The sequence below is a fragment of the Monodelphis domestica genome, chromosome 1, assembly GCF_027887165.1.
Source record: "Monodelphis domestica isolate mMonDom1 chromosome 1, mMonDom1.pri, whole genome shotgun sequence".
In the NCBI taxonomy this organism is placed as follows: domain Eukaryota; kingdom Metazoa; phylum Chordata; class Mammalia; order Didelphimorphia; family Didelphidae; genus Monodelphis; species Monodelphis domestica.
Genome location: NC_077227.1, coordinates 641000097 through 641020486, shown reverse-complemented (window position 1 = coordinate 641020486; position 20390 = coordinate 641000097). Strand labels below are relative to the sequence as shown.

The following is a 20390-nucleotide window of genomic DNA, read 5'->3' as shown; positions in this document are numbered from 1 at the left end:
GGTTGTTGCCTGCTAGTCACAGCCACTAAGTCAGAAAGTCAGTAGTTTCCAAAGGGTTATTTTGAATTCCTATTATTAAGCAAAGAAACCTTTTAATGACTGAATTTTGAAAAGTATAAGTGCTATTCTGACTAACAAAAATACAAATTCATAGGAACTTTTTGTCAATGTATTTCTCTAAGAAACAATAATAATACAACTACTATAACATTTCAGGACCAAGAAATTTTCTGATGCTAAAAAAGGGATCTGATGGGAACCAATGAGATAAAAGTTTATTATTTATGCCTTAAATTGGCTATGTAGGGAAGAAAACTGAACAGGAATTTCACAGATTTAGAGCTGAAGAGACTGGTAGTAGCAGCTGATATTTATGAAGTACTTTAAACTCTTTCACTTGATCCTCACCACAACATTGTTTAGTAGGTATACAGATTTGAGGAGACTGAGAATCACAGAGGTTGGGTAGTTTGCCCAGAGTCATAAGCTAATAAATGTCAGAGGTAGTATTCAAACCCAGCCCTCTTCTGTCTCTAAGTATATCTCTTTGATTAGGAAAACAAAAACAAAAATAAAAAAATCCAATTTTTTCTTGTTCAGTTGTTTTAGTCATGTCTGGCTCTTTGTGACTCTGGGATTATCTTGGCAAAGATACTGGAGTGGTTTGGCATTTCCTTCTCATTTCATTTTTTAGATAAGAATGGAGGCAAACAGGGTTTGACCAAGGTCACACAATTAGTTATGTGTCTGAGGCCTGATTTGAACTCAGGAAGAGTTTTCCTGATTAGGTTCAGCACTCTATCCACTGTGCCACTTAATTGCCATTAATTTGATAGGTAAGAAGTTTTGTTAGGACAATTTCAAGAAGATAAGTTCCATTTTTACCAGAACTATCAACTGCTTGGGTAGAGGCTGTATTATAGCAGATGTCATATTAGGATTAGCTTAAAAGGATTTCAAAAATCATCTAGTTCAAGGGTTCTTACCCTGGGTTCTGTAAACTTATTTTAAAAGTATTTTCACAACTGCATGTCCACATAATAGTTTCCTTTGTAATACTATTTATTTTATTTTATGCACTTAATAACACTGAGAAAGAATCCCAATCTGGATACTATGATCCAAAAAGATTAAGAACTTCAGATCTCATTAAACTCCCACAGTTTATAGATGAGGACTAGGGCCAAGAGAGATAAAGGGCAAGTTTATATAAAGTAATCAGTGACAGAGAAGGTACTTAACTCTAGAACACTCGATTCTTAATTTGATATTCTTCCCACTTATACCATAACACCATCTCAAATTACAAAAGGTCTGAGTAACAATAATGCTATTAATAACAGCTAAAGAACACTTTAAGCTCTGCAATTAAGTTATATGGCACTTTTAGGCTTATAAAATGGTTTATCTCATTTGAGCCTCATAACTTTGTTAAGCAGGTTCTATAGATATTATCCTCATTTTATAAATGGGAAACAAGCTCTAAATGACTAGCCTGTGCTTAGAAAGTTAATACATTTTAGAAATAGGATTTTAATCCAATTTCTCCTGATTCCAAGTCCAGAAAACTTTACATTATACTATGCTGGGTAGATTCCCACAGTATAAATCAACAGTATAGAATGTGATTTTTACTCAAAACAAGAAAGAGGGGAAAATTATTACTCAGTCTATTCCTTCATTTTTCAGCTCAGATGGCTATAGGACTCTGTAGATTTGGAAGGGTTTTAGATATCTCAAACAGTTTGGTGCTGCTGTTGGATGTTTGTGAGTGGTGTGAAACAGGGAAAGCATAAGGGGCATAAAAGAATGCTGGCAAAAAAGTTTTTACTCCTTAAAATGGAACATGTAATATCAAATGTTAGAAATAACAAAAAGAAAAAGGAGAAATTCAATTAAAAAAGCAACTAACCCCCAAAAGAATGAAAGAAATTAAGGGTGGGGTGGGGTGGGAGGGACCAAAACCAAAACAAAGAACAAAAAAAAAATAATCCATTGCTGAACAAACATCTCATTTTAGGAATCAACCAACAAATCAATCAACACATATTTATTGAGAGGTTACTAAATGCAAGCAAGGCACTATGCTCTAGACCATATGACACTCCTTCAACATTAGAAAAATATTATTTTATATCTTGCTTGCTCAAAATCCAAAATAAAACTGCCACATACATCATCTTTCAAAAATCATTAATTTAAAAGTTTTTCACAGGGAAGAAAATCCATGGTGGCCAATAGTCTTAAAGGAAGGGATTTAAGGGATTTTCTTCATCAGAGAAAAAGTCAGTCTTTTATACAATTATTTTGCCTGATAACAAAGGAAGCTGAGCACAGCTATCTTTCTTCTGTGAGCCAGAAGGAAATAGCCTAACCCTGATTCAAACTCCTGGGACAAGAAATCAGTAATTCTTCCCCAGGCACTGAGCTGAGTAGGCAAGTTCCTGTTTACTTGGGATTCATTTCTTCTGTTATCTTGACTTGATGAGTTTCTTTCAAGGGATAAGCAGAAATCTAGTGATAAAGTGGTTCCTGTAGGAGTATAGTTGCTAGAGAACAAGGAGAGTTAGAGATGGTACAGTGGAAAAATAAACTGCTTGTGTACTTCTCCTTGCTTAGGACTTTTTCTCAGGGCTGTCTGTCAGCTTCTGGACCACAATAATGAGAAATTCAATGCAAAATAGTTGTTACAAATACCTTCCTATCATACAACAGAGAGCTGGAAAAGTCAAATGGAAAATAGTTTACCTATGTTTAATAATAGTCATTATGTTTCAGTTTTGTTTCACCTACCGATACTCCAAATGTTACCAACTTCTAGTCAGTTTAGCTTTCTATCAACTTTTCCTAAAATTATAGATTATTGGATTAGAGGAGCTGAATGATCTGAAACTCATTTTCTTTACCTGAGTCTGGCATAGCTCAGTCCAAAGTTTGGGGAAGAGTGCAAGATGAAGTGGCAAACCTTCATAGGCAACTAGGACACCTAATATTTGAAAAGAAATCAGAAGAGGTTACAATTATAAATTACACTAAATGATGCATTGAATTTGCATTATCAATATCATAGCTATTTTTGGTTTATAATTATGCATATTCCCTATCTACAAAGTACTTAAAGGGAGCAGAATTCATTCTAGTGTCTTCATTAATGAATGAATTATATATTTCATTGATACTTTTTGAGTTTGAAGACTAATCTGGAACACTGAAAGTTGTTGCCATTGTTCACAGTCCTTAGGTCCCTCTGTTTAGGATAGATAATTTTTAGACCACACTTAAAGTTCCTAGGGGAAGAGCTACAAGACTAAAGAAGAGTATGGTGATCTAGAAATCAGAGCTCTCCTTTCCTCTTTTACTTTATATATTCAAAGACAGAAAAATTGCCTCAGTCAGCTGTTATATAAAGGGACAATTCTAGCACCACTCACAGTCTTCAGAAAGTTCCTGGCTTTGCTTTAGATTATATTATGAATTTATACAAAGCCTTGCCAGTTTTCCTTTCCCTCTCTTAGAATACTAGAATTGACTACAGTAATTTTCAAGTAAGGCTTCAGGAGAAGTCTTCCTCTTGATATAAGTTGGTGAAAAATAAGAGTCAAATTCTGCTTTTAAGAGACGATAGTAGGTTCTTTCCTCTTATAGATAAGAAAACTATGCCCAGAGGATAGAAATACTTTCCAGAAGATAATAAAAATATTGATGGATTGGGAACTAGAATCAAGCATTTCTGACTTTCAGTTCAAAGTTCTTTCCATTGTGCCACATTGCTTTCTATTAGCATGGAACACTTTAATTACTCCCTTAAAGTAAGGGATAGAATGGAATGCCTTTTCTTTCCATAGGGATTCTTTGTCTAACTCTTTAATTCTACCTTTTAGGAACTTCTTGCTTCAATAACTAAACTCATGAGATTATCTCAGAGGTGAGGGAAGTCAATGAACAAATCTTCCAGAAACAATTCAAACTAGTAGTCCCCAAACATCTAAATCTAAGACACCAGAAATAATTAATAAGTTGGTATCATTGCATTCTAAGCCTTCCATTACATCATATAAAAGATTTGGTACTAATGGGCTTTGTAGTTCCCCATGTCAAAGAGGCAATAAAATATTCTAATATGACTTCTTAGAAATGGCTCAGAAAGAACTGAATACTTTTTCAAAACAAATAATATAGGAACATATCAGGAATTGAAGTATGGAAATGGCCATTAATACTAATTTCTATGTCTAGATTTTCATATATATATGGTCTTACAGGTAAAAAGAAGCATGAAAGAATTCCTAAAAATTGAGGGGAAATGGGTTTCAAGAAGGATATTAGATTATCTTAGAAAAGGAAAGCCTCATAGCTTCTTAAAAACGTTTAAGGTTTTTCTGGGCAAGTATATATATTTTTCTAACAAGATATACAGTAGGACACTAGAGTTGAGGGAAATATGACAATTAACCTCATTCTTTAATTTTCTTAACTGATGGTTCCATTGGTATAATGACTTCATTAAATGATGATAGTCTATGATCTCTTCCAAATCTTAGTAAATGGTCTCTCTGTTTGATCTGATCCCTCCCTTTGCTCCAAAAAAAAGGGGGTGGGGTGGGGAAGGTATTCATTGTTAGCCAAGCTTACAGTGATGAACTTTTTAGATTGGTCCTCTAGACATAAAAGTCTGAGTCTGAGTCTAAGACTTCAATGACACAGAAGCTAGAGTTATTTCCACAGCATGATGAAGCATCAAAATTGAAATTTGACAGAGGATCTCCATTTGACAAAAGCCAGAACTCCTCTCTCTTCCCTACTTATCCCATTGACAAGTTGGGTATTCCTAGATACATATGGGAATCAGTTCTCAGGCTAACATGCTATTATATACATGTATCAATCAGTATCTTTAGCTTCTTCATTTCTGTTCCACAAGAAATTTGGAGGCCACCCAGACATAAATCTTCTTATGGTGAATTTAACCCATGTAAGTCACAACAAAATTTATGGTAGTTCAGGCTCTTTCCCCTTTGGGATCTACTCAAACAAAACCAATAAAACAGAAGGTCTTTTCTCTTCTGCTGAACATGATTTTAAATTAATGTTTCCATGACTGAGAGGACATATACCTCCTACAACTGTTCACCCTCAAAGTTACACCGTACATTTGAGGTAGATTTAACATTTTGATTTGCTCCTGGGATCAATGGTTTAGCAATTTTTAAAACAATTCTACTGATGTGGACTGTATGTCTTCCCTTATGTAGATAACTGGCAAGATGAAGCAGTACTAAATAGTATCTTTAACTACCTTAACCTAGAAGTAATGAAATTCTATGAGATTCTAGGCCTTACCTCAATGATATAGCCAGGCTTGGTAATTGGTTTAGATTTTTCATCTAATATACCATGACATCCATATTGGATGCTGTTCCCCTTAATGATATCCAGACATAGTGGCCCCTCTGAAATAGAAGCAATTATGCTTTTTCTAAATTCTCTGCTAGAAAAAAAGTTCTTCATTTTATTGGACAATAAGGTGACCAAATTCATCAACACCAAAGGATATTAGTTTCTTGGTTTCTCTTCCACTATGAGACCACTGAAATATAATGCTGTGTACTCAAAAAAGATTCTACCACACTTAACATAGGTAGACTACGTGATAATAGATCCCCAAGTCACCTAACAGATATGACCTATGTAAATAGTCTCAGAATTTGAGGATGGGTGTACAGGTTGCTTACAGAAATATTGATTGCTAGTGACAGACTTCGATTTAGGGTAATTATAAGCATCCTGTTTGAGAGGTCCTTCAAATAAAATATTAAGAACATACTTAAACCTGCCAAGCCTTAGATTATATGGTATTCTCATACCTTCCAACATTGATCTTCCAAGAGGGTCTTAGAATGGACCTTCCCAACATTAGGTAATATCAGTTGCTTTGGTTATCAAACTTAAAATTCTATTCAAAACCTCCATAATTAAGTGAATTTTTACATTTGGGAAGATCAAAGCCTGCTGGGCAATGTTAAGTAATTTTGGGCTTTTGGAATAAGTTTTAAGAGTCACCTTATTTCTAAGAACCAGTTTATCTGGGTGGCAGACTTCATTTCATTTTACCATCATGGACGTAATTCAACACCCCTTCATTTTATAGATGAAGAAACTAAGGCTGAGAGAGATTAAGTAATTTGCTCAAAGTCACACAGGTCCCAAGAGGCAGTATGAATTTCAACTTGGGTTTTCTGAATCCAAATATATATCTACTTCTATTGCTCTGTACTTCATTCAAGGTTGATTTCTTTTTGGTTCCTTTCTCAAAGTTCATTTAGTTAATTCAGAAAAAGTTCATTCAGAAGAAGAGACCAGAGGTACAGTTTCTAGATAATTTTCATTGTCTTAGCTGGAACTGCATACCAATGAGAATTTATATTTGGGCTTCCAGTTGTAGAGAGGCTGTTCTCAGTTGAAATCTAACTACCCAAAATTCTGATGCTCCATTTCCATGATTATCTAATAGAACAGCGGATAGGAGCAATTCATTTCATCTCTGGAGAAACTATTATATTCAGACAGTTTCTCCAAGAATGTATTAGCTTCTGGCAAGAATTACCATCTCCCTCAAGCAGGTCACATAAACAGGGAAGCTTTGGACATGGCTAATAGCTTTTAAAGATATCAAGTACTATGGGAACAGTCACCTAATGTAATGAATGGTTAGGAGAATAGTTTTTAAAAAAAGTACTAATACATGTTCTGCCAACCTTTTATTTATGACTCATTTCCACCTTAATGATAAGGAGTCTTCCAATTGGCTATACTTTTATCTCATGCTAAGGAGGCATAAGGAATCAGTCTCCCTACTCCTAAAAACAGCTGGTACTTACTGCATTTTTCTGCCTACTTTTTCACCCACAAAAAAACAGTCGGGGGAAATGGCAGAGAAAAGCAGTTGAAATCTATTTAGAAAGTTACTCATGAACTGGGCAGCTTTCCCTGGAAAACTGGGCAGTGATGGGGCAAGTTTTAGTCTCCTATGGACTTAGGTGACTGTAAGAAGCATAGATCAGCTATTTTTATTCCTTTTCTTCTAAGGCCAACTATAACCTTGTGCTAGAGAACAACATGGAAAACACTCAGCTTGTGTTTTCTTAGCAAAAATGGAAAACTTTCCCCCAGATTATAATTATAATATACTGTTTTTGTAAAAACAACAACCACCCCCCCCAAAGGGTTGGGTTTTTCTTATAATTTTTGTTCCCCTTCCTGGATGGCTAGGGCTTCAAATAATTCAGTGGAATTTATAGCTCATCTTGCATACTTACTCAGCTTAACTAATGTTTCAGTAAATTTTTCACAGTTGATTGCAACTCGGCATAATAGATGGATGAACTGATGATAAGAAAAGAAGTAGTCTAGCAGCATACGATCATAAACGTCATCTTTGCCCTGAAGGTTAAAGATGATAAAATGGTTGCACTTAAATTGTATAATAAATGGAAGACAGTATGTGGCAAAAGTAATAAGCTTACTAAATTTATTAATGATAAAAATTGTAATAAGAACTTGGTAAAAAAATCCCCAAATTCCATTGACATTGTGTTAAATAAGTTCTAAAGTATTTTCAGTGAGCAATTAATGTGTCCATGTCATTTACAAGTACCTATTCTTTTTTCACATACTGGATATTAAATAAAATTTATTTGTGGTTGCTTTATCTGTTGCTTCAGTATTCTATGTATAAAAATCAGTAGAAGAAAAGAATCGATTAGCTTTCTGGATTTAACCCTAAGTTATTTACATATTTATATGGTAGGAACTATTTAATTTATAAACTATAGATCCTATAACAACTTCTCTGTGATAGCTATACTCCATTAATAAAAGAAGATAAAGCATGGGTATGGAGAGGTTACAGGAAGAATTACCTAAACAACAAGTATAGTTAGGTAGGAAGAAAAGTATGCATGACAGGTTTTTCAATCTTCTATCTATTTTAACCTTCACCACACATATCGTGAAGACAGGGACCAGAAAGAGTAATAATAAATCTATTAATCAACCATATTAAATACTTCTCAGGCCACTAAAACATCAACATAAGCTAATTGCTAAAAGGGTTGCTTACTGAGAAAAGTGAGAATAACCTATTCAACATTTTGGATTTAAGAGCCATAGCCCAAAACACAATTGAGCTATGGATGACACATCAAGCATGCTAAAAGTTTTTCTTCTGCTTCCAAAACCAACTACTTGTGCTCCTTATTTCACAGCACTAAAAGGAAAAAAATGTAAATGAATCTAATTTATTTAAAATGAACAAAAATGAACATTGCAGTCTAACATATGCCCAATTAAGGCAGAGACTAGTGTGTCATTTAGCTACTTTGTAGTGCTCAGCACAGTGTCTTGTACATAGTAGTAGTTCAATAAATATTAGTTCAATTGAAATGATTCCAAAGGGGAAAATGTGAAAATCTTGATCTCCAAGAATAGGGTTTTCCACATTCTAACATACCTTGCTGGTTTCCACCATTGTGGGCAAGAGGCACATGTTGAGTTCAGGACGTGGTGGACGGATATTGCTTTTCCCTCCCATTAGCTTGAGATTTTCTCGACAAGGGAAATAAGGTCCAAGGGACACTAGGATATTAAAGGGTTAGAATAAGGATATTGGGAAAAATGTCAAAAATATGTACAAAATGTCATAGTTTTTAGTGTCCCAAAAGACCAAATGCCAAAATATTAGGATATCAGAATCTATATGTACATACTTGGGATATTACTGTGGTGGTACGTGCAATGGTTGTGCTGTAGAAATGGAACTAGAGTATGCAGGAAATCATGAGGGCTCAGAAGCACAAGTTCCTTAAGGACATCTGAAAATAAAAATTCAGTTTGGCCGTTAGAAAGCCACGTGTTTCTAGATGTCTTCAAATTCACGAATTCCCAGAGTAGACTAATGTCTACAGAAGAAAGAGATGGGAAAAGGAACTCTATCCCTTCCTGATACTGAAAGAATCCTTTTCAGAGTAGTATAAAGTCCTGGATTCACATAGCTATTAGGCATAACAAAACTCAACACTAACAATAAGTTTATTTGTACCTGCTTCTTCTGCTTCTATTTTGGTCAAATAATATGTCTCAGATAGGAAACTGCAATAAGGAAAAGGCCTAAAACAAATCAGGCTTTAAGTTAGTGATCTTATGTTTTGAGAAATAGATCCTAAGTAGAAAGTTTTGTAAACTAAAGTGATAATTCCAATTTCCTCTTGTGTTTTAGGATTCTAGTTGGGTGGCTGACTTCCAAAAAAATAGTCTGACTGATGTCAAGCAGAGTATCTTGGGGTAGGTGGCTACTGCTGTCTTTTACTCTCATTGAAAGCATGTAAAAGTTACAGATTATACCTGAAGACTATGGGCAAGAGACTTCTAGGAAAATTTGTTAATTATAGACAATGTTCAAGGTCAAATGACTTAGCAACTATGGAAGCACTAAAAATTCAGGATCCTAACTCCCAGTTCAGTGCTATTCTTAATATATAATATGAAGTAACTGAATTTAAAAAGTGGTTAAATAATAACTAAACTGACTTAATCTGATACTACTACCCTGGAATACAACCACCAGAATAATAATAATAATAATGTACACATAAATATTCTCTTCACTGATTTTAGCACATAGGTGAGATCCTTTCAAGTAACTTACCTATGCATGCATTTCTAAGTTCTGGAGGACTATAGGAATTAAGCAGAGTTAAGAGCTTATGGGCAAATTCAATTCGTTCCTGCCACTGAATTAATGCTTGTTTCACATCTGTAAACACAAAATATACACCAAAATACCATGAAACACACCAGTATAACTTTCTGACAATCTTCTTTTGCAAATGTTAATACTGAATAGTTTCAAATATATTACATGAACATCTTTTGAAGGATATGCTTAATACTTTTATAAAATGTCTACTGCTGTCAAACTTAAATTTGATGGATTTTTTTTAATACATGCTTTAGTTATTTTATTATGAATCTCATTAATGCCATATCCTAGGAAATGTGAGGCTTAAATTATAAATAGGGGAAAAATAAATCTAATCTGATAGCTATTTTTTTAAATAGTCAGAAAAAAAATCCATGCCAATATGTAAATAAGATATAAGAGTTATCATTAGCCTACAACTTTGGTCAAAAAAGCAAGAGCAAAAAATATGAGGGGGTGGGACAATTCTGACTTAATTCCTGGTTGATATCATTACACATTTCTTGTCTGTTTCCTTTTTTGTTTCTGCTTCTGATGGAGGTGGTGAAACTATAAAAGGCTAATCAATCTATTTTCTTTCATTCATCAAATTAACTAAGTAAAAATAGAAAATTATAAACCAACCTTTTCTCTGAAGATAAGGGCGGGTGGACTTCAGAACTGAAAGGAATATGGACAGAAGTTCTACTAAGTCTCCAGTCACATGGCATGCGGTGGCTTCATGATACATCATGTGTAATGTGTTGAATGACTACAAAGAGTGGAAAATAATATATTTAAATTATTAACAATGATTTTATTTTGATAGCACTATTATATGGTTTCATTCTTTTAGTGATCTAAAGGAGTACAAAGTTATCTACTCTGAGTGATACTTAGGAAAAACAAAAACCCAACAATATCCATAACCAATATTTGTACATTTGCTTCTTTCTTTTCTTTAGTGGATTATAAAGTGGCAGAAAATAGTAGAGGAGAAAGTAAAAAAGAATAGGAAATGAGATTTAACATTTTAGTATGTGGAGAAGATTGTTAAGTATAAAAAAATAGGAATGTTTTCCTCCACTTAATTAACTTTTTATCTCTTGTTTATTAGTTTTAACTCTTGGTTTGTTGTTTTCACATTTCATTTTCTTTTTACTCTTACTGAAACAGTAGTGTCCTTCTACAGTTATCTCTGATTATCTTAACACCACTGTTTTGATCTTCTATTAAATAAAATAACTTAAAATGCATTTTGAGTGAGGCAAATAATTTAATTTTGTTGTATAAGTTTTTCTCCTATAAATGGAGCAATAATATAGCCACTCTATTAGATAACAGGCTGAGTGACATAATTGGAAGAGATAAAAACCACTTTATAATTATTTATATATTGATTAAAATGTATTTTAAAGTATTTAAAATGAAACTACTTTAAAGAGGTAAAAAAATTAAAATAAACAATGCTCTAATTATATTTGTAATAAATTAGGATTCACAGGTTAATCAATTAAAGGACCATCATGTAACACAATATAGTTCTCCTAAAAAAAAAAAAAGAACATATACTTTCAAACAAAGAATGTTAACAATAACCCTTTGTTTTCAGTAAAATGCAACCTACATGTACACACACACACCTCTAAGATATAGACACACACATATCTACAGATACCTCCGTCATCAGGATTAATCCTCGATTAAATATAACAAGAAGTCTATCTTCATCAGATTCTAGTAGTATTCTGAAGGCACTAGAGGAATAGAAATATATTTTCTTGAGGCTTCTCATTTATTGTAAGAAAGTACAAAAAAATTTTCAATTTAAAATCACTGAGCTAGATTTTCCTCCTGAATTCACAAGCAAACAAATAATGCATTTCAAATTTCCCACCTAAAGAAAATTAACATTTTTTGCAAGAATAGTATGAAGAAATGGGAACAAAAATGAAGCCTGTCAATGACATGGAGAAAACCATAGACAAAACCAATTTATGGATAAATTGTATTCCAAGAGTTTCCTGGCCATTTAGAATTCATTTTTCTCATAGAAATAAAGTTAAACATACTTCTTAGTAAAAGACATCAAAACCTCATTTACTATTTTATTTTAGATGACTAAAATAACTAATAACTGATATTTAGTAACTAGAAAATACTTTGCTAAGAGTATAATAGAATCTAACCAATGTTTCTACAAGAAAAATATAGACAGACTCCAACTTGGACATCAAAGAAAATAATCTTTGTTGTGTATAGTCTTGGTGGCATGGTTGGTAACTCTCTGACTTCCATATTCTTATGACCTCAGGCTAGGAGTAGGGAGGGTGGGTGGATGAGGGGCCTGGAGCTCCAAGGAGTGAGAGGTATATAGAGGAGAGATTAGTGCTGGGAAGTTAGAGATTCTTGAAAGTATACATACATAGGAAACCTTTTCAGGCATCCATTTTTGCATGTGCAAGTTACAGGACTGGTGTTTGCCTGCCATTTTTCTCATTGCAACCAACTGCTTTTGATGGCTGGGGATGCTCTTTCCTTAGTTTATTTGAGAATAGAACACAGTGTATCCCTCTTAACCCTCAGACTGAACACAGTTTTTGAGGTTATCTTAAAGATTTTTAATATAAAGATTTAGCAATAAGTTAAAAAAATCCAAAATTACTGAAAATATTGGTAAATAGCTTTCAAACATTAATGACAAAACTGGCTACAAGAAGATCTTCAGATTATTAGAAATCTTTAGATTTCTTCTAAATATCTTCATATTTAATTTTGCTTATGTGTAATGATAATTCAAATAAAGAGAGAAATTTAGCACTAATTCTTTTTTTTGAAGAATAAAATATCTCAAAGTCCATAATAATTTTATATACCCAATTAAATGTTTAACTGAATACTTGAGTGATAGTAGCTAGTAGGCTAGGCATGCATAACACATAAAACCACAATAATTTTTAAGAAACTGTTTTGCTCACCATAGCTCAATTATTTTACTCATTTTTAACAAGGGAATTCTAATCCAAAATTTTTACCTTGGGGTTTGTGGCTCAGTACATTCCCTGTTCTTTCTTCATCTAAATTAATAGTATATGAACTGAAGAGAGTTATGTTTTTGAGGCTAAGATTAAAATGCTATTATAAATTTTTTCTTCAAAAAGCTTTTCAGGATGGGCCATATATCAAAGAACAAGGAAAGAAACATTGTTTGAAGAGTCAAGTGAAGTAATCAAACCATTTTTTCTTTGTGATTAAAAAAAAAACAACGAACCCTTACATTTTGTCAGAAAAGCAGTGAGGGCTAGGCAACTGGGGTTAAGTAACTTGCCCAGGGTCACATAGCTAGGAAGTGCCTAAGGCCAGGTTTGAACCCAGGTGTGATTGAGTCCAGCTCTGGCTCTCTATCCACTGAGCCACCTACCTATCCCTAAAAAGCTGATTGCTTTCTTTCTTTCTTTCTTTCTTTCTTTCTTTCTTTCTTTCTTTCTTTCTTTCTTTCTTTCTTTCTTTCTTTCTTTCTTTCTTTCTTTCTTTCTTTCTTTCTTTTAACCCTTACTTTCTGTCTTAGTAGCAACTCTAAGACAGAAGAGCAATGGGCAAGGCAAGCAGAGTTAAGCAACTTGCCTAGAGCTGCACAACTAGGAAGTGTTTGAGGCCAGATTTGAACCCAGGTACTCTTGTCTCTAGGCCTGGCACTTCATTCATTGTTCCACCTACTTGCCCGCAGTTGAAGACTAGTTAACCAATCTGTATAAGTGGAGAAAATCTCCACATTGGGAGTTCCTTTATATTGATGAAACCACTGGTTTAGACTGAGGAGAAAAATGTATTAGAAACAAAGAATTTGGGGGACCAGAAGGGATCTTAGGGATCTTCTAGTCCAACCCTTTTATTTCTCAGGAGACTAAGGCTAATAATATGCCTAAGGGAGTGAGAACAAGACCTTCAGTTTACAAATTCCTAGCTTAATGACTCATATTCCTAATGTATTTGGTCTGAGAACTAATTTTTCAAGGCTATCTTTTCATATTGACTTTCTCAAATTGAAAATCTTTACCTGTTATTTTCTCCCATAAATAAACAGAAGAATAAATCACGAATTAACAGTAAATCAAGAAGTCGTTCTGGAGACTATATTAAACCCTAGTTCTTCAGAATTAAAAAAGATCTGGCCTTAAAGAGGATTATCAAATTAACACAAATATTTATACACATTTACTTCAAGAGGAATAATTAATATTCATTGAGGTACATGAAAATATTACTATTTCTCAGGCATTCTTATAAAGACAATGCATGATTTGATAATATTCTTTTTCTTAGGCTAGAAAATCTAAATGGAACTAGTTATCAATTAAGCTTTCAAGAAACTATTTGAGAAATAATAACATAACACAGAACTCATTTGTTAGACTTAGAATAAATATTATACAGTGGTATTCTGTGAAATCCAGTCTGAACATTGGCCCCGTATATTAAAGGAATGAATAAGATGGTTCTTTCTGAAGAATTAAATGACTTGTAAGTCTAAAACACTAACTGGTAATATAACATTTTTTTCATTTTTTTGTTTTGTTCTTACAAATTATAACTATTATTAGAGTGCTATGTATCTGAAAGAATACTTGTTTTCCAAGTGACTAAATTACTCAATATAAATATGTAAAGTATCCCAAACTTCTGGAAGACAAATATAATTGCTGCTATTAATATTATCAAATGAGGGGAATTATCTTGACAAATGTCAAGAAATTAATGAAATTATTCCTTTTTTGTGGTTCATTCATATTAAACATCTTCAAGCTAAATTACCTTCAAGTATGAATCATTTAAATGTATGCTCTTTCTAAATGAAGGGTGTGATCATTTTGGTTTTATTAAAAACACCTTTTTTTTTTTAACCTTATTAAAGTTGTCCAGCAGGAACGGCCATCCAAGCAACGCAAATAACAACTGATAGTTGTTTTCTTAAATTGTTTAATATCTTCTAACTCTTCCTCTCTCATATCTGGCCTCTGAGCTACAAACAATTGCATCAGGTTAAACAGTTCTTCCACTGCCTAAAAAACCAAAGGAGAAAGAGGCAGAAATTATACATACTATATTATTATGTCAAAATACAATAAAATCAGAACAATGAAAAGTAATGAGCAAAAATTTAAAAAATGCATAGAAACTAAAAACAACCTGTTAATGATTAGGTTGAAGAGGAAATCTTGAAAAAAGGATAGCTAAAATGCAATAACAACAATTTATCAAAACCTGTGAGATCCAACTGTAACTATTCTTATAAATAAGTTTATAAGGCTTAATGCCTAGATTAATATGAAAAAAAAATTAAAGATCAAGATTTTCCTCAAAGATACAAAAAAACAATATAAAACAAAGTTTAAAAGTAGTAAATATTAAAATTACATGAGAAATAAATAGATAAGAGAATGAAAGATGTGAATAAGAAAATAAAACCTGGTCTTTAACAAGTTAGAAAATCTAAAAGAAATAGATAATTTCAAAAAATATAAATTTTTGCAGAAACTGAAACCATATGAAATTAAAAATTCAAAAAGACTAGTCTTAGAGGAATAAATAAGGTAAGTTGTCAAAGAATTAGCCTATAAAACAACACCTAACTGATATAGTCATAACAGAATTCATTCAAGTTTCTCAAGAACAAATAGACCCTATATCAATAGATAATCCATAAATAAATAGAAAGATGGAGCATTTTACAGATTAATATTTTTATGAGGCAAATAAGATTTAATGCAAAAACCAAATAAAGATAACAGTAAGAAAATTATAGGCAAAATTTCCTAATGAATATAGATGAACAAATACTAAAAAAGATATTAGTCAATAAAATAAATACCCTAAGAAATTTATATCAGTCATAATATTATGTAATTTCTTGTTCAACATCAAAAAATGATATGAACAAAATAAAACATAAAACAAAAAACAATTTTAAATCTACATACATATAATTAATAGAGGAAAAATGTGATAAAATCTAACACTCGTGAATTATAAAAATACAAAAAAGAATAGGTAAATGGGGATTTTTCTTCATCACAAGTATGTATTTTAAAGGTTTTATTTTAATTCAGCTACTGTGAACCAAAAGAAACTCCAACCAGTGACTGAGTCCAACAACAGTTTACTAACACTCAATTACATACAAAGCCAACAATTCCAGTGTAGCGCTCAGGTCAGGAGTGCAATGAAAAGACTTCTTCCCAGACCACACTATGTTGGTAGTACTGAGAAATTGTAGGACCACAGACTAAGATGTGAAAGTAACAGAAGAACATGACAGGACAGAAGATCAGGTCAGATAACCCCTTATCCTCAGAAGTGAAAACAATCAAAGTTTAAAGTAGGCTGGAAGAATGAGCAAACAAACAAAAAAAATCCAAAAAGAGCTAATATTATGATATGGAATCTCAAGACTCAAACTATAGAACAAAATGATTTGAAAACATTTACAAGCAAAGCATCAAAGACAAATGCAGATCAGATACAAGCTCAACAAGAATTCCAAAAAAGAGTTAAAGGAGACGCTAAAAATGATTTAAAAAACAAAATAATAGTTATGGAAGCAAGACATTAAGAGAATTAAAGCTTGGAAAAAGGAATATAAAAATTTCCTGAAGAAAAATCACTCCTTTAAAAGCAGAATTGGCAAACTGGAGATGACTCATTATGACATCAAGAACAAAAATAGAAAAAAAGATTAAAGTCTGAAAAAAATGGATATATGTCAGAGAATAAACAACTGACATGGAAAATAAATTAAGGTGGGATAATTTAAGAACCAATGGACAATTTGACCATTCAAGAACAACCACCAAAAAAAGTGTAGACATCATATTTCAAGAAATTATCCAGGAAAATTGCCAAGATATCTTAGAATAAGAAGGCAAGGTAGAAACTGAAAAACTCTACTGGTCATCTCCTGAAACAAAATGTTGCAAGTAGACAGAAAGAAAGGAGTACAATACTCTGGAAGGCAAAGACTCCAGGATTACAATCAAGAATAATCTATCCAGAAAAACTAAGTATAATCTCCAGAGCTAAAAGGGGAAGTGTAAGGTAAGAAGACTATCAAGAATTCTTGATGAAAATAACAAAGCTAAAAAGAAATTATATAACATTCAAACATGAGAGACATAAAAAGGTAAATTGAGGTATCAATTAAAATTTTCATATTCTTTTATTGAAGAGAGATATATGTAACTCCTCAGAACTTTGAGGGAGGGAATCAAATTACACAGAGGGCACAAGTAAGTTGGGATAATCTCAGAGGAGGAAAAGAAATGTAAGGAAGAAAGATACGCTGAGAGAGGGAGGAAGTGAGAATGGAGAAAATTATCTCACATAAAATTACTATGAAAGGAAAAGGTTTTATAGTAGAGAGGAAAATGGAGGGGGGTGGTGATGACAAGTAACTCCTGAACAGTGCTCTCATCAGAATTGGCTCAAAGACAGAGTAATACATGCATTCAATTATGTAAAAAAAAAATCTATCTTATTTTATAAATAAGTAGGATGGGAAAGGGATTGGAGGATATAGTTAAAGGATGGAGGGCAAATTAAGGGAGGCAGTGGTCAGAAGCAAAACAGACCTCAGAGAAGAGATAGGATAAAAAAGGAGAAAGGACAGAGAGGGAAAAAAACAGGATAGAGAGAAATACATAGTAATTATAACTGTTAATAAAGAAATACCCATAAAGTGGAAGCAGATAACAAAATGGATTCAAAACCAGAATCCAACATTATGTTGTTTGCAAGAAATATGCTTGAAAATGAGAATCACACATATAGTAAGGGGATGGAGCAGAATCATTTATGTTGCTGAGGCAAGAAATAAGTAGGAGTAGCAAATATAATATCAGATAAAGCAAAAGTAAAAACAGATCTAATTTAAAAAGATAAGCGAGAAAACTACATTTTGCTAAAAGGAACCACAGACAATGAAGTAAAATCAACATTGAACATATAGCATCCAGATTCTTAAAGGAAAAGTTAAATGAGTTACATAAAGAAAAAGTAAAATCACAGCAGTGGAGAATCTCAATTTTCCCTTCTTATAAGTAGATGAATCTAATCATAAAAAAGACAAGAAAAAAGTTAAGGAGATGAACAGATTTTCAGAAAATTCAGATATGCTAGATCTCTGGAGAAACTGAATGGGAACTAGAAAATAATATACTTTTCTTTTAGCAGTACATGGCACCTTCATCATAACTGACCACATATAAGGGCATAAAAACCTTACAATCAAATGTGGAAAAGTAGAAATACATCCTTTCAAGAACCACAATGCAGTAATAATTGCATTTGATAGAGGTCTGTGGAAACAGATGAAAAAATAACTGGAAACTAAATTATCTAATCTTGAAGAATGAATAGGGTGGGCAACTAGATGGAAAGAGAGCCAAGTCTGGAGTCAAGAGGATCTGGGCTCAAATCTGGCCTCAGACACTTCCTAGCTATGTGATCCTGGGCAAGTCACTTAATACCAACTTCCTATTCCCTACTGCTCTTCTGCCTCAGAACAGAAACTTACATTGATTCTGAGACAGAAGGTAAGGATTAAAAAAAAAAGAATAAGAATAAATAGGTTAAAGAACAAATCATAGAAACAATAATTTCATTAAAAAGAATCACAACAAGGAGGCAACATGCCAAAATTCATGAGATGCAACCAAAGTTGTACTTAGGGTAAATTTTTTATCTTGAAATGCTTACATAAATAAAAAAGAGAGAGAGAACAGATCAAGGAATTGGAAATAACCAATGGCTAATTTGATTTAAATAAAAGAAAACCAAGTTAGCAATAAGGGTGAATTTAATAAAGAGAAAATTAGAGCAAATATTAGTACCTATTTTGCCCAGTTATATACCAATAACTCTTAACAATCTAAGTGATGAATATTCCCCAAAATAAATTGCCCTAATTAATAGAAGAGGAAAGAGAATGCTTAAATACCTCTTAGAAATTGAAAAAGACAACAATGAGCTCCCTAAAACAAAATCCCTTGGTAGATTTCCAAGTGAAATCTACAAAACATTTAATAAACAATTAATTCAAATACTACATAAACTATTAAGGAAAATAGACAAAGAGGTAGTCACACCAAATTCCTTTTATATAAACCAAGTGCTGATACATAAACCAAGAAGAGTAAAAACAAACTCTCCATATATATCAACTTCCCTAATGAATAATAATGCAAAAATTTTAAATAAAATACTAGTTAGGAGATTACAGCAATACATGACAAAGATCATATATTATGATCATGTGAGGTTCATATCGAGAATGGAGGGCTAGGTCAGTATTCAGAAAACTATTAGCTTAACTAACCATATCAACAGCAAAATCAACAGAAATCATGATTATCTGAATAGATGCAGAAAAAAGCTTTTGATAAAATACAAAACTAATTTCTATTAAAAACACTAGAAAATATAGGAATAAATGGAACTTTCCTTAAAATGGAAAGTTTTATTGAGTTGTTTCAATCATGTCTGACTCTTCACGAACCCATTTTCTTTTTTTATTTACCATTTACTTCTTTAGCTCATTATATGAGAAAACTGAGGCAAACAGGGTTAAGTGACTTGCCCAGAAGTAACTGTCTAAGAACAGATTTGATCTCAAATTTTCCTAACTCGAAGCCTGGCACTTTATCCATTATTCCAGCTACTTGCACAAAAATGATAAGTAGTATCTATCTAAAAATATCAGAAAGCATTATCTAAAATATAGGGATGAGCTGGAAGCCTTCCCAGTAATATCAGGGGAAAAGTAAGGATTCCCATTATAATAACTTTTATTCAACATTGTACTAGAAAAGATTGCTATAGCAAGAAGAGAAGAAAAAGAAATTAATGGAATTGGAATAGGCAATGAGGAAACAATCACTCTTTAGACGATATGATGGTATATTTTTAGAGAATCCTAGAAAATGAATTAAAAAACTATTTGAAATAATTACAAACTGCAAAAAATTTCACAACATAAAATAAATCCACAAAAATCATTAGCACTTCTATATATTACCAACAAGTTCAGCAGGAAGAGATGGAGAAATTCCATTTAAAAGTCAGACAATATAACATACTTAAGTCTCTTACCAAAAATTTGCAAAAACAAACACACAAACTATCTGAACACAATTGTAAAACACTTTCTACACAAATAAAGCCAGACTAAACAACTGGAAAAATATTAATTGCTCATGGAGTGGCCAAGCTAATATAATAAAAAAAGATAATTCTATATAAATTAATTTGCTTATTTAAGGTCATAACAATAAAACTACTCAAAATTATCATATAGAGCTAGGAAAAAAACGGTAACAAAATTCATATGGAAGAACAAAAGGTCAAGAATATCAAGGAAATCAATGGAAAAAAATGTGAAGGAAATTAGTCTAATAGTGCCAGATCTCAAACTGAATTACATAATGGTAATCATCAAAATAAATTGGTATTGGTTAAGAAATAAGAGTGATGAAGCAAAAGAACTGATTAGGTACACAATACACAGTAACAAAAAATGACCACAGAATTAAGTATTTCATAAAAGCAAAGATCAAAGATTTTAGGACAAGAATTCACATTTGACAAAAATTGCTAGGAAAAT

The 20390-nt window shown here is 32.4% G+C and overlaps 1 protein-coding gene across 11 annotated transcripts in view; it reads right to left on the bottom strand.

The window, feature by feature from the left end:
• Window positions 1–20390, bottom strand: part of USP34 (ubiquitin specific peptidase 34) — a 357595-nt gene that overhangs the window by 7436 nt on the left and 329769 nt on the right. For all 11 annotated transcript variants that reach the window (XM_056813961.1, XM_056813959.1, XM_056813952.1 and 8 more), the window contains 8 exons: window positions 14639–14796; window positions 11415–11493; window positions 10382–10508; window positions 9704–9811; window positions 8766–8870; window positions 8510–8634; window positions 7317–7440; window positions 2907–2986 (listed from right to left, as the gene is read on the bottom strand). In XM_056813961.1, coding sequence (XP_056669939.1) covers window positions 2907–2986; window positions 7317–7440; window positions 8510–8634; window positions 8766–8870; window positions 9704–9811; window positions 10382–10508; window positions 11415–11493; window positions 14639–14796 — 906 coding nt within the window. The remainder of the gene's footprint in view (window positions 1–2906; window positions 2987–7316; window positions 7441–8509; window positions 8635–8765; window positions 8871–9703; window positions 9812–10381; window positions 10509–11414; window positions 11494–14638; window positions 14797–20390) is intronic.